The following is an 11,335-nucleotide window of genomic DNA, read 5'->3' on the forward strand; positions in this document are numbered from 1 at the left end:
TGGACATCAGGAGGAATCTCTCCATGGAAAGGTCTCTCAGGCTCTGCCAATGCCGTCCAGGGCGGTGGTGTTGTCCCCATCCCTGGAGGGGTTCATAAACCACATAGATGTGCCACGTCAGCCGTGGTGTTGTCCCCACGGTGGGGTTGGGTTGATGGTTGGATTGGATGATCTTGGATGTCTTTTGCCACCTTAATCCCTCTATCATTCCATGAAGATATCCGTGGGCCGACACGGGGCTGTTGGACCACCCAACGGACCAAGAGCGTCTCCCTCGGGTTCCCACCTACACATCAACACGGTACAACGCGGCGTGGCCTGGCGTGTCCACGGCCGTCCCACAGCCCTCAGGACAGACCCTTCGGAAGGAACCTTCAGAAGGGTTCCTTCCCACCGTGTCCTTCGGAAGGGTTCCTTCCCACCGTGTCCTTCAGAAGGGTTCCTTCCCACCGTGTCCTTCGGAAGGGTTCCTTCCGACCATGTCCTTCAGAAGGGTTCCTTCCCACCATGTCCTTCAGAAGGGTTCCTTCCCACCGTGTCCTTCGGAAGGGTTCCTTCCGACCATGTCCTTCAGAAGGGTTCCTTCCCACCATGTCCTTCAGAAGGGTTCCTTCCCACCGTGTCCTTCGGAAGGGTTCCTTCCCACCATGTCCTTCAGAAGGGTTCCTTCCCACCGTGTCCTTTGGAAGGGTTCCTTCCCACCGTGTCCTTTGGAAGGGTTCCTTCCCACCATGACCTTCAGAAGGGTTCCTTCCCACCGTGTACTTTGGAAGGGTTCCTTCCCACCATGTTCTCCGTGAGGACACAGCCACCGCCTGGACCACAGGTGACCTCTTGGTGGGACAGGACCTGCTGGGGTGGTGGGTCAGGGTGATGCCATGGAGGACATCACCCATGGGTGATGCTTTGGAGGACACGTGGCACCTCCAATGGTTGGTCCTTCCACCCATGGCCTGAGTGGAATGGAGAACCCGGAATGGAGAAGATGAGATCCACTGCACGGAGCTGCCAGCGGCCGCCCCCTCCCACCTCGGCGCTAATTAACGAGATGCTAAAACCCTGAGTATCGTTAATTACAGTGATTACGGACCCAGAGGAGCACCACCACGCGGCTCCTGCTGAGCCATTCCGGCTCCTGCTGGGATGAACCTCACCACGGCTGCTCCGTGGTGGGATCAGAGCTGGTTCAGAGCAGCGTCGATGGTGAGACCCAGAGCTCTCTCAGCGAGGTTGGAGGTGACACCAGGTTGAGGGGGACGGGATGGATCCAGAGGGACACGGACAGGCTGGAGACATGGGGCTGGAGAATCTCAGGAGGTTCAACCAGGCCAAGGGTGATGTCCTACCCATGGGTTGGAGCAATCCATGGTTTCCCTCCAGGCTGAGGGATGATGGATGGGAACAGCGCTGGGGAGAAGGACTTGGGGCGCTGGGGAGGAGAAGGTGGAGAGGAGCCCCACCGTGGGGTCCCAGCCCAGAACCCCCCATGTCCAAAGCCATGGGACCAGGGAGGTCCCTCTGGATCCATCCCGTCCTTCTGGGGTATCTCCTGCCCCACTCAGCTCAGTGTCATCTCCAAGCCTTGGATCTCGCTGTCTCTGCCGTTGACGGAATGAAACGTCATCGAGTGCCACCTGAGCACCAAAATATCCACTTTTCTTACCACGGAATCCCAGAACGGTTTGGTTGGAGAAGACCTTTGAGATGATTGAGTCCAAGCGTCCCTGCCCAGGGCTGAACCATCCCTGAGCACCTGAGCTGGCGCCCAGGAGGTTGTGGAGTCTCCATCCTTGGAGATACTCCTAAATGGGACTGGTCGTGGCCACCACCCGCTGGAGGTGACCCAGCTTGAGCAGAGGTTGGACCAGGCCACCTCCAGAGGTCCCTTCCCACCTCACCACTCCATGATGGCTCCTCAGAGCACGCTTGGCCAGCAGTTGTTCTTCCAGAGGCCGAGCCAGGCACTTGGGTTCCTGGTGTCCCATCTCAGCAACTTCCACCACGGAGACCCTCTGCACCACCTCAGAAGATGGGAAGAAACAGGCACGGCATACAGAGAAGAACGTCAGGAAGGAGATGGAGAATGGCGGTCAGGAGTCTCCATGGGGCGTGTGAGGGGTGGTACCGGGCGGCAGAGGGACATCTGGATCCATCTGCCACCTGGAAGCTCCAGGACGGCTGCCCGGAACCACCCCCAGCCCGGCAAAAACGAGGCCTTCTGCTGGGGACAACTCGTGGTGGATCTGCTGCCAGGAACCAGGTGGAGAACCCCGCGTTCAAGGCTGGTTTGATGCAGGTTGAAGGTTTCCATGAGGCAAATCGAGGTCCATCCACAGGAAACAAAGGTCTGTCCACACCAAAGAAAGGTCCATCCACACCAAAGAAAGGTCCATCCATACCAAAGAAAGGTCCATCCATACCAAATGAAGGTCTATCTACAGCAAAGATAGGACGATCCACAGTGAAGGAAGGTCCATCCACACTGAAGGAAGGTCCATCCACACCAAAGGAAGGTCCATCTACACCAAAGGAAGGTCCATCCACACCGGAGGAAGGTCCATCCACACCAAGAAAGGTCCATCCACACCAAATAAAGGTCCATCCACACCAAGAAAGGTCCATCCACACCAAGAAAGGTCCATCCACACCAAGGAAGGTCCATCCACACCAAAGGAAGGTCCATCCACACCAAAGGAAGGTCCATCCATACCATATGAAGGTCCATCCATACCAAATGAAGGTCTATCTACACCAAAGAAAGGTCCACCCACACCAAAGATAGGACGATCCACACCAAAGAGAGGTCCATCCACACCAAGAAAGGTCCATCCACCCCAAAGAAAGGTCCATCACCACTAAATGAAGGTCCATCCACACCAAAGGAAGGTCCGTCCACCCCAAAGAAAGGTCCACCCACCCCAAAGAAAGGTCCACCCACACTGAAGGAAGGTCCATCCACCCCAAAGAAAGGTCCATCCACACCGAAGGAAGGTCCATCCACACCAAGGAAGGTCCATCCACACCAAGGAAGGTCCATCCACCCCAAAGAAAGGTCCATCCACACCGAAGGAAGGTCCATCCACACCAAGGAAGGTCCATCCACACCAAGAAAGGTCCATCCACCCCAAAGAAAGGTCCATCACCACCAACGAAAGCTGCCCCCACACCAAAGAAAGGTCCTTCTACCCCAAAGAAAGGTCCTCCTACCCCAAAGAAAGGTGCATCCACATCAACTTAAGGTGCCTCCACACCAAGTGAAGGTCCATTCCCACCCGACGAAAGGTGAAAGAGGAGAAGGGACGATAGCTTCACGCTTGCCTCCAGGGCCCGGCCCTGGGGGGACAGAGGCGTCTCCTTGCTTCCAGCTCCGTGTGTCACCCCCCGGGTCACTGCTGTGCTCTGTGGAACCAACAGAAGAGGACAACAAATCTTGTGGAGTCATTGGATGGGTTGGGTTGGAAGGGACCCCAAAGCCCATCCAGTTCCAACCTGAAACATGGAATGGTTTGGGTTGGAATGGTCCTCAAAGCCCATCCAGTTCCAACCTGAATCCTGGAATGGTTTGGGTTTGGAAGGGACCTCAATGCCCATCCAGTCCCACTCCTGCCATGGGCAGGGACACCTCCCACTGGATCAGGAGCTCCAAGCCCCATCCAACCTGGCCTGGAACCCCTCCAGGGATGGGGCAGCCACCACTGCCCTGGACAACCTGTTCCAGGGTTTCTCCACACCCTCCCAGGAGAACATTTCTTCGGATCCAGCTCAGGACACGGGTGGTTTCTGGGCTGTGGGCACGCGTTGTGGCTCCTGGTGAGGTTCTCCTGCCCACAGGAGCACCGTCACCCCACAGTCACCCCAAGTCCCGGCTCCCCGTGGTCCCCAACCCTCAGAGCTCCTCCTTCCAGACCTTCCAAAGGTCATCAGCGGCATCTGGTGGCCTCGGGTGGAACGACAGGAGGGGACAGACAGACCGAACCCACCAGAAGAAGGGATGGGATGAGACGGAACGGCCTCGAGAGACTCCAGGGGAGGGTTTGGTTGGACATTGGGAAGGACTCCTTCACTGGAAGAGTGCTGAAGCCATGGAAGAGGCTGTCCAGGGCGGTGGTGGCATCTCCATCCCTGGAGGGGTTCCAAACGCGTGGAGATGTGGCACTTTGGGACTTGGTTTTTGTGGGAACGGTGGGGTTGAGATGATGGTTGGATTGGATGACCTCAAACGTCTTTTCCAACCTCAATGATTCCATATTCCCAAAGTGGATTGGATGACCTCAAACGCCTTTTCCCACCTCAATGATTCCATATTCCCAAAGTGGATTGGATGACCTCAGACATCTCTTCCCACCTCAATGATTCCATATTCCCAAAGCGGATTGGATGACCTCAGACGCCTTTTCCGACCTCAATGATTCCATATTCCCAAAGTGGATTGAATGACCTTAATCATCTTTTCCCACCTCAATGATTCCATATTCCCAAAGTGGATTGGATGACCTTCAACACCTTTTCCCACCTCAAAGATTCCATATTCCCAAAGTGGATTGGATGACCTCAGACATCTCTTCCCACCTCAATGATTCCATATTCCCAAAGTGGATTGGATGACCTCAGACATCTCTTCCCACCTCAATGATTCCATATTCCCAAAGTGGATTGGATGACCTCAGACATCTCTTCCCACCTCAATGATTCCATATTCCCACAGCGGATTGGATGACCTCAGACGCCTTTTCCCACCTCAATGATTCCATATTCCCAAAGTGGATTGGATGACCTCAGACATCTTTTCCCACCTCAATGATTCCATATTCCCAAAGTGGATTGGATGACCTCAGACATCTTTTCCCACCTCAATGATTCCATATTCCCAAAGTGGATTGGATGACCTCAAACGCCTTTTCCCACCTCAATGATTCCATATTCCCAAAGCGGCTGTGATGCCCCTCTTGGTCTTTCTCTGCTCCACGAGGACTTCCCAACCTCATCCCACCCTTGGAGGTGTCCAATCCACCTTCTGACCCCCCATCCCAATGGAACATCCCGTGTCCCTCCCTTCCTGGAGCCCCCTCCCCTCTTTGTGACATCAGTGAGGGGTCACGGGCAGCGTCATCCCTGCGGGTTGTCCATCGGCTACGGCTCTTCTGGCCACCAACCCTTGGATTGAGCTGCTCGTGCTGCACCATGAACGTTCTCCTCATCCTTGTCCTGCTGGGCCTGAGCCGGACGGCAACGGGAACACCGGACACCTGCGAGTGAGTGACCATCGGGATCTTGGTGACAACAACCTCGAGAAGCTCCAGGAGTGGGAAGAGCGGCTGGAAAGGGTTGGGAGGAGACGGACCTGAGGGTGTTGGTCACACTGCGTGTGCGGGAAGGAGTGATGGAGGGCAGGAAGGGTCTCCAGAGGGATCTGGAGAAGCTGAATCCATGGATGGAGGGCAGGAAGGGTCTGCAGAGGGATCTGGCCAGGCTGGATCCATGGATGGAGGGCAGGAAGGCTCTGCAGAGGGATCTGGCCAGGCTGGATCCATGGATGGAGGGCAGGAAGGCTCTGCAGAGGGATCTGGCCAGGCTGGATCCATGGATGGAGGCAGGAAGGGTCTGCAGAGGGATCTGGCCAGGCTGGATCCATGGATGGAGGGCAGGAAGGGTCTGCAGAGGGATCTGGCCAGGTTGGATCCATGGATGGAGGGCAGGAAGGCTCTGCAGAGGGATCTGGCCAGGCTGGATCCATGGATGGAGGGCAGGAAGGGTCTGCAGAGGGATCTGGCCAGGCTGGATCCATGGATGGAAGCAGGAAGGGTCTGCAGAGGGATCTGGAGAAGCTGGATCCATGGATGGAGGGCAGGAAGGCTCTGCAGAGGGATCTGGCCAGGCTGGATCCATGGATGGAGGGCAGGAAGGGTCTGCAGAGGGATCTGGCCAGGCTGGATCCATGGATGGAGGGCAGGAAGGGTCTGCAGAGGGATCTGGCCAGGATGGATCCATGGATGGAGGGCAGGAAGGCTCTGCAGAGGGATCTGGCCAGGCTGGATCCATGGATGGAGGGCAGGAAGGCTCTGCAGAGGGATCTGGCCAGGCTGGATCCATGGATGGAGGCAGGAAGGCTCTCCAGAGGGATCTGGCCAGGCTGGATCCATGGATGGAGGGCAGGAAGGGTCTGCAGAGGGATCTGGCCAGGATGGATCCATGGATGGAGGGCAGGAAGGGTCTGCAGAGGGATCTGGCCAGGCTGGATCCATGGATGGAAGCAGGAAGGGTCTGCAGAGGGATCTGACCAGGCTGGATCCATGGATGGAGGGCAGGAAGGCTCTGCAGAGGGATCTGGCCAGGATGGATCCATGGATGGAGGGCAGGAAGGCTCTGCAGAGGGATCTGGCCAGGCTGGATCCATGGATGGAGGGCAGGAAGGCTCTGCAGAGGGATCTGGCCAGGCTGGATCCATGGATGGAGGGCAGGAAGGCTCTGCAGAGGGATCTGGCCAGGCTGGATCCATGGATGGAGGGCAGGAAGGCTCTGCAGAGGGATCTGGAAGGGCTCTGCTGCTCCTCACCTGCTCCCGGGATTCTGCCACTGCTCCTCTTTAGGGCTATGGAGAACTTGGGGGGCGCCCACCCATCCCATGGGGTCCCCACGCCCCACGCTGCGATGCTGGGTGAAGAGGGAACCATAGGATCGTGGAACCATGGAATGGGTTGGGTTAGAAGGGACCTCCAAACCCATCCGGTTGCAACCCCCGCCATGGGCAGAGACTCCTTCCAGCAGACCAGGTTGCCCCAAGACGCTTCCAACCTGGCCTTGAGAAGCTCTGGAGATGGCATCTGGGGCTTCAGGCTGGTGGCAAGTGAGAGTCGTGGGGTCATAGGAGGGTTTGGATTGGAAAGGACCTCCAAGGCCATCCAGTCCCACCCTCTGCCACTGGACCGGGGGCTCCGCGTCCCACCCGGACTGGGAAGATGGTTGAGCTCCATCGCCGGGAGCAGTGAGGGAGGACGAGGAACGAGCTCCATCCCCAGGAGCAGGACGGGAACGAGGTTCTGGTTTCCACAGGAGCTGTGGGCTTCGGCCCATGGCGGATGGCCGGGAGATATCCCGTGTGGCGCGGAGCAGAGACGCCCAACCTGGGGCTTGGCCATGGATGGTCAGCGTCCAGCAGGTGTGGAGCACGGGCATCGTGCACGTGTGCGGAGGGTCCCTCGTGGGGCCCCGGTGGGTCCTCACGGCAGCGCATTGCTTCGTCGATGCCAGGTGAGGAGGAGCACGGAACCGGGGAACCATGGAACGCGTTGGGTTGGAAGGCCAACGGTGACCTGGCCCGGATCAGCCATGGGGTGGCCACCAGGAGCCGAGAAGGGATTGTCCCCCTGGGGAGGACACAGCTCCACTCCAGGGTTGAGGTTTGGGTCTTTCACTCCAAGAAGGGCCCTGAGGGGCTGCAGCGTCCGGAGAAGGGCCCGGAGCTGGAGAAGGGTCTGGAGAACGAGGGTTCTGAGAGGCAGCTGAGGGCCCTGGGGATGGAGAAGAGGGGCTGAGGGGGGTTCATCGTCTCCAACCACCTGGAAGGAGGTTCTGGAGAGGTGGGCGCTGGGCTCCTCTCCCAAGGGACAGCGATGGGATGAGAGGAAACGGCCTCGAGTTGCTCCAGGGGAGGTTCAGGTTGGACATCAGGAGGAATCTCTCCATGGAAAGGGTTCTCCGGCTGTGCCGAGGCTGCTCAGGGTGGTGGTGGAGTCCCCATCCCTGGAGGGGTCTCAAAGCCGGGGAGATGCGGTGCTCAGAGATGGTTCAATCGTGGACAAGGACAGTTGCTGATCTCTGAGGTCTTCTCCAAGCTGGTGGCTCTCTGATCAGCCACACTCGAGGTGTCTCTGTCCCCCCTCCCCTCAATCCGGATCCTGACCCAACGCTGCCCCACGGATTGGGACCCCCGTGGCCGACGCCGTGGGCACCATCACAGCATCCCACATCCCCGAAGCGGAGTTGTGCCCCACATCTCTGCTGCTCCCATGGGATCTGCAGGGTGGACACCACCTCCTCCCACCCTGGGCATTGACCCACCGCCAGCAGGTCCCACCGAGGGTCCTGGACAACCCTCCACGGCCAACTCTATCCATGGGGACAACTCTACACGGGGCAGGAAGCGGCCCAGGAGATGCCTCTGGTCCTCTCCCTCCGGCCCATGCCAAGGTCTACAAAGCCCTTGTGAACGTCACTTGGGGTTCTCACCAGGCCCTCGATGCTCCCCGTGGAGACGTGTCCTGCGGATGGTTGTCCTGCAGAGAGTTGTCCCATAGCGAGTTTGTCACTGGAGAGTTTGCCGTGGAGAATTGTCCCTTTTCCACCCACGGGACACCTCCAGAGGGGCACTTGGCCAAGTCCTGGTGGTGCCTTTGAGGCCACCTGGGACAATGCCAGGGGAGAGCAATGGTTCCTCCTGGAGGAGATGGCCCTGGTGGGACCCAGGGCAGGAGGGAAGGGTCACCAGCGGCTCGTCATTCGCCCAGGGAAGCCACGACTGCCCCATCCCTGGAGGTGTTGAAGGCCAGGTTGGATGGTTCTTGGAGCCCCTGATCCAGCGGGAGGTGTCCCTGCCCATGGCAGGAGGTGGGACTGGATGGGCTTGGAGGTCCCTTCCAACCCATTCCATGATTCCTGTTGGAAATGGATGGACTTTGAGGTCTCTTCCAACCCAAACCATCTCATGGTTCCATGATTCTCACTCGGTATCAACCCGAACCCCCAGATCCCACCCCTGGAGGGGTTCCAGGCCACGTTGGATGGTTCTTGGAGCCCCTGATCCAGCGGGAGGTGTCCCTGCCTATGGCAGGGGTGGGACTGTGTGGGATTGGAGGTCCCTTCCAACCAGCGTGGCCACCTCGGCTTGGAGGTTTGACATCTCCTTCCATGCCAGAACCTCCACGAGGTCCTGATGTGGAGCACCACAGAGTCAGGACAGGATGAGGCAGAGGCGGAACCATAGCATCGCGTGGTCAGAAAAGACCTCAGAGATCATCGAGTCCATCCATATGTGTCCACCACTAAAGGAGATCCCTGAGCACCGCATCTCCGCGGCTTTTAGACCCCTCCAGGGATGGGGACTCCACCACCGCCCTGGGTGGCATCGGCACAGCTGGAGAACCCTTTCCATGAAGAGATTCTTCCTGATGTCCAACCTCAACCTGCCCTGGAAAAAGCCCTTGTGAACTTCATTGTGGTTCCCACCAGGCCCTCAATGCTCCCCATGTAGAAGACCCTGAGGAGACACCTCACCCCCTCCAACCCCTCTCTCCACCCACCTTCCAGGAACGTCCCCACGTGGCGCGTCCTGGCCGGCGCCACCCACTTGGCTCACGACCGCCCTGAGGTCCAAGTGCGCTTCGTGAAGCAGTTGGTGCTTCACGAAGACTACGACAACGTCTCCCAGAAGAACGACGTCGCTCTGGTGGAATTGGACCACCCCGTCCGCTGCGGTCCCCACGTGCAGCGCGCCTGCCTGCCCGACCCCTCGCTGCCGCTCTCGGCCACCGCCAACTGCTACGTCAGCGGATGGGGGACCACCAGCGCCAAAGGTCAGTGTCCAGGAGAACGAGGAGAACGAGGAGGAGGAGAAGAACCTCCACCGAGGTGCTGGTGATTGCTTCCACAGCTGCTGCGTCTCCGCTGGTGCTCCAGGAGTTCCAGGTCCACCTCATCGACAGCCACACCTGCAACGGCAGCGGGTGGCACCGAGGGGGTGTCCACCCCCATAACGTCTGCGCCGGGTACCCCCGCGGCGGCGGCGGCGACACCTGCAGGGTAGGTCCTCCTCCTTCCGTTGGGTCACCACCAGTCTGGGGTCACCATCCCTTCCCCTTCTGGAATGTCTCCCTGCCCTTGGGATCTGCCCAGAAGGTCCATCCCATGATCTCAGAAGCCCATGAAGACCAGGTGTCCATCCTGGAACATCTCCCTGCCCTTGGGATCTGCCCAGAAAGTCCATCCTGTGCCCTCAGAAGCCCATAAAGTTGAGGTGTCACCCCTGGAATGTCTCTCTGCCCTTGGGATCTGCCCAGAAGGTCCATCCCGTGCTCTTGGAAGACCATAAAGTCCATGTGTCACCCCCTGGAATGTCTCCCTGCCCCTGGGATCTGCCCAGAAGGTCCATCACATACTCTTGGAGGCCCATAAAGTCCATGTTCCACCCCTGGAACATCTCCCTGCCCTTGGGATCTGCCCAGAAGGTCCATCACATACTCTTGGAGGCCCATAAAGTCCATGTTCCACCCCTGGAACATCTCCCTGCCCTTGGGATCTGCCCAGAAGGTCCATCCCATGATCTCAGAAGCCCATGAAGACCAGGTGTCCATCCTGGAACATCTCCCTGCCCTTGGGATCTGCCCAGAAAGTCCATCCTGTGCCCTCAGAAGCCCATAAAGTTGAGGTGTCACCCCTGGAATGTCTCTCTGCCCTTGGGATCTGCCCAGAAGGTCCATCCCGTGCTCTTGGAAGACCATAAAGTCCATGTGTCACCCCCTGGAATGTCTCCCTGCCCCTGGGATCTGCCCAGAAGGTCCATCACATACTCTTGGAGGCCCATAAAGTCCATGTTCCACCCCTGGAACATCTCCCTGCCCTTGGGATCTGCCCAGAAGGTCCATCCCATACTCTTGGAAGCCCATAAAGTCCATGTGTCACCTCTGGAACATCTCCCTGCCCTTGGGATCTGCCCAGAAGGTCCATCCCATACTCTTGGAAGTCCATAAAGTTGAGGTGTCACCTCCGGAACGTCTCCCTGTCCTGGGATCTGCCCAGAAGGTCCATCCCGTACTCTTGGAAGCCCATAAAGTTGAGGTGTCCATCCTGGAACATCTCCCTACCCTTGGGATCTGCCCAGAAGGTCCATCCCATGCTCTCAGAAGCCCACGAAGACCAGGTGTCCATCCTGGAACATCTCCCTGCCCTTGGGATCTGCCCAGAAGGTCCATCCCGTGCTCTTGGAAGCCCATAAAGTCCATATTCCACCCCTGGAATGTCTCCCTGCCCCTGGGATCTGCCCAGAAGGTCCACCCCAAGCTCTTTGAAGCCTGTAGGTCCAGATGTCCATCCTGGCACAGCCAGAGCTCCCCCCGCACCTCCTGACCCTTCTTGTCCTCTACAGGGCGACAGTGGTGGTCCTCTGGTGTGCCAAGATGGCCGCTCCGACCGCTTCTGGTTGGTGGGAGTGAGCAGCTGGGGGAGAGGCTGCGCCAGAGCCCACCGGCCGGGGGTCTACACCTCCACCCAGAGCTTCCACCACTGGATCCTGGCAAAGATGGGGCTGGACTCACCGGGAACCACCACACGGAGCACGGCTTGA

General features: G+C 58.4%; 1 protein-coding gene across 1 annotated transcript; it reads left to right on the plus strand.

Annotated features, from left to right (window-relative positions):
• The first annotated feature begins 5,181 nt into the window (after nt 1-5,181).
• Nucleotides 5,182-11,335, plus strand: LOC104061494 (acrosin). The gene is made up of 5 exons (XM_009563441.2): nt 5,182-5,252; nt 7,051-7,248; nt 9,304-9,569; nt 9,647-9,795; nt 11,138-11,335. The coding sequence occupies exons 1-5, from the start codon at nt 5,182-5,184 to the stop codon at nt 11,333-11,335; spliced, it is 882 nt and encodes a 293-aa protein (XP_009561736.2).

This window comes from Cuculus canorus, chromosome 1, assembly GCF_017976375.1.
Source record: "Cuculus canorus isolate bCucCan1 chromosome 1, bCucCan1.pri, whole genome shotgun sequence".
Lineage (NCBI taxonomy): Eukaryota > Metazoa > Chordata > Aves > Cuculiformes > Cuculidae > Cuculus > Cuculus canorus.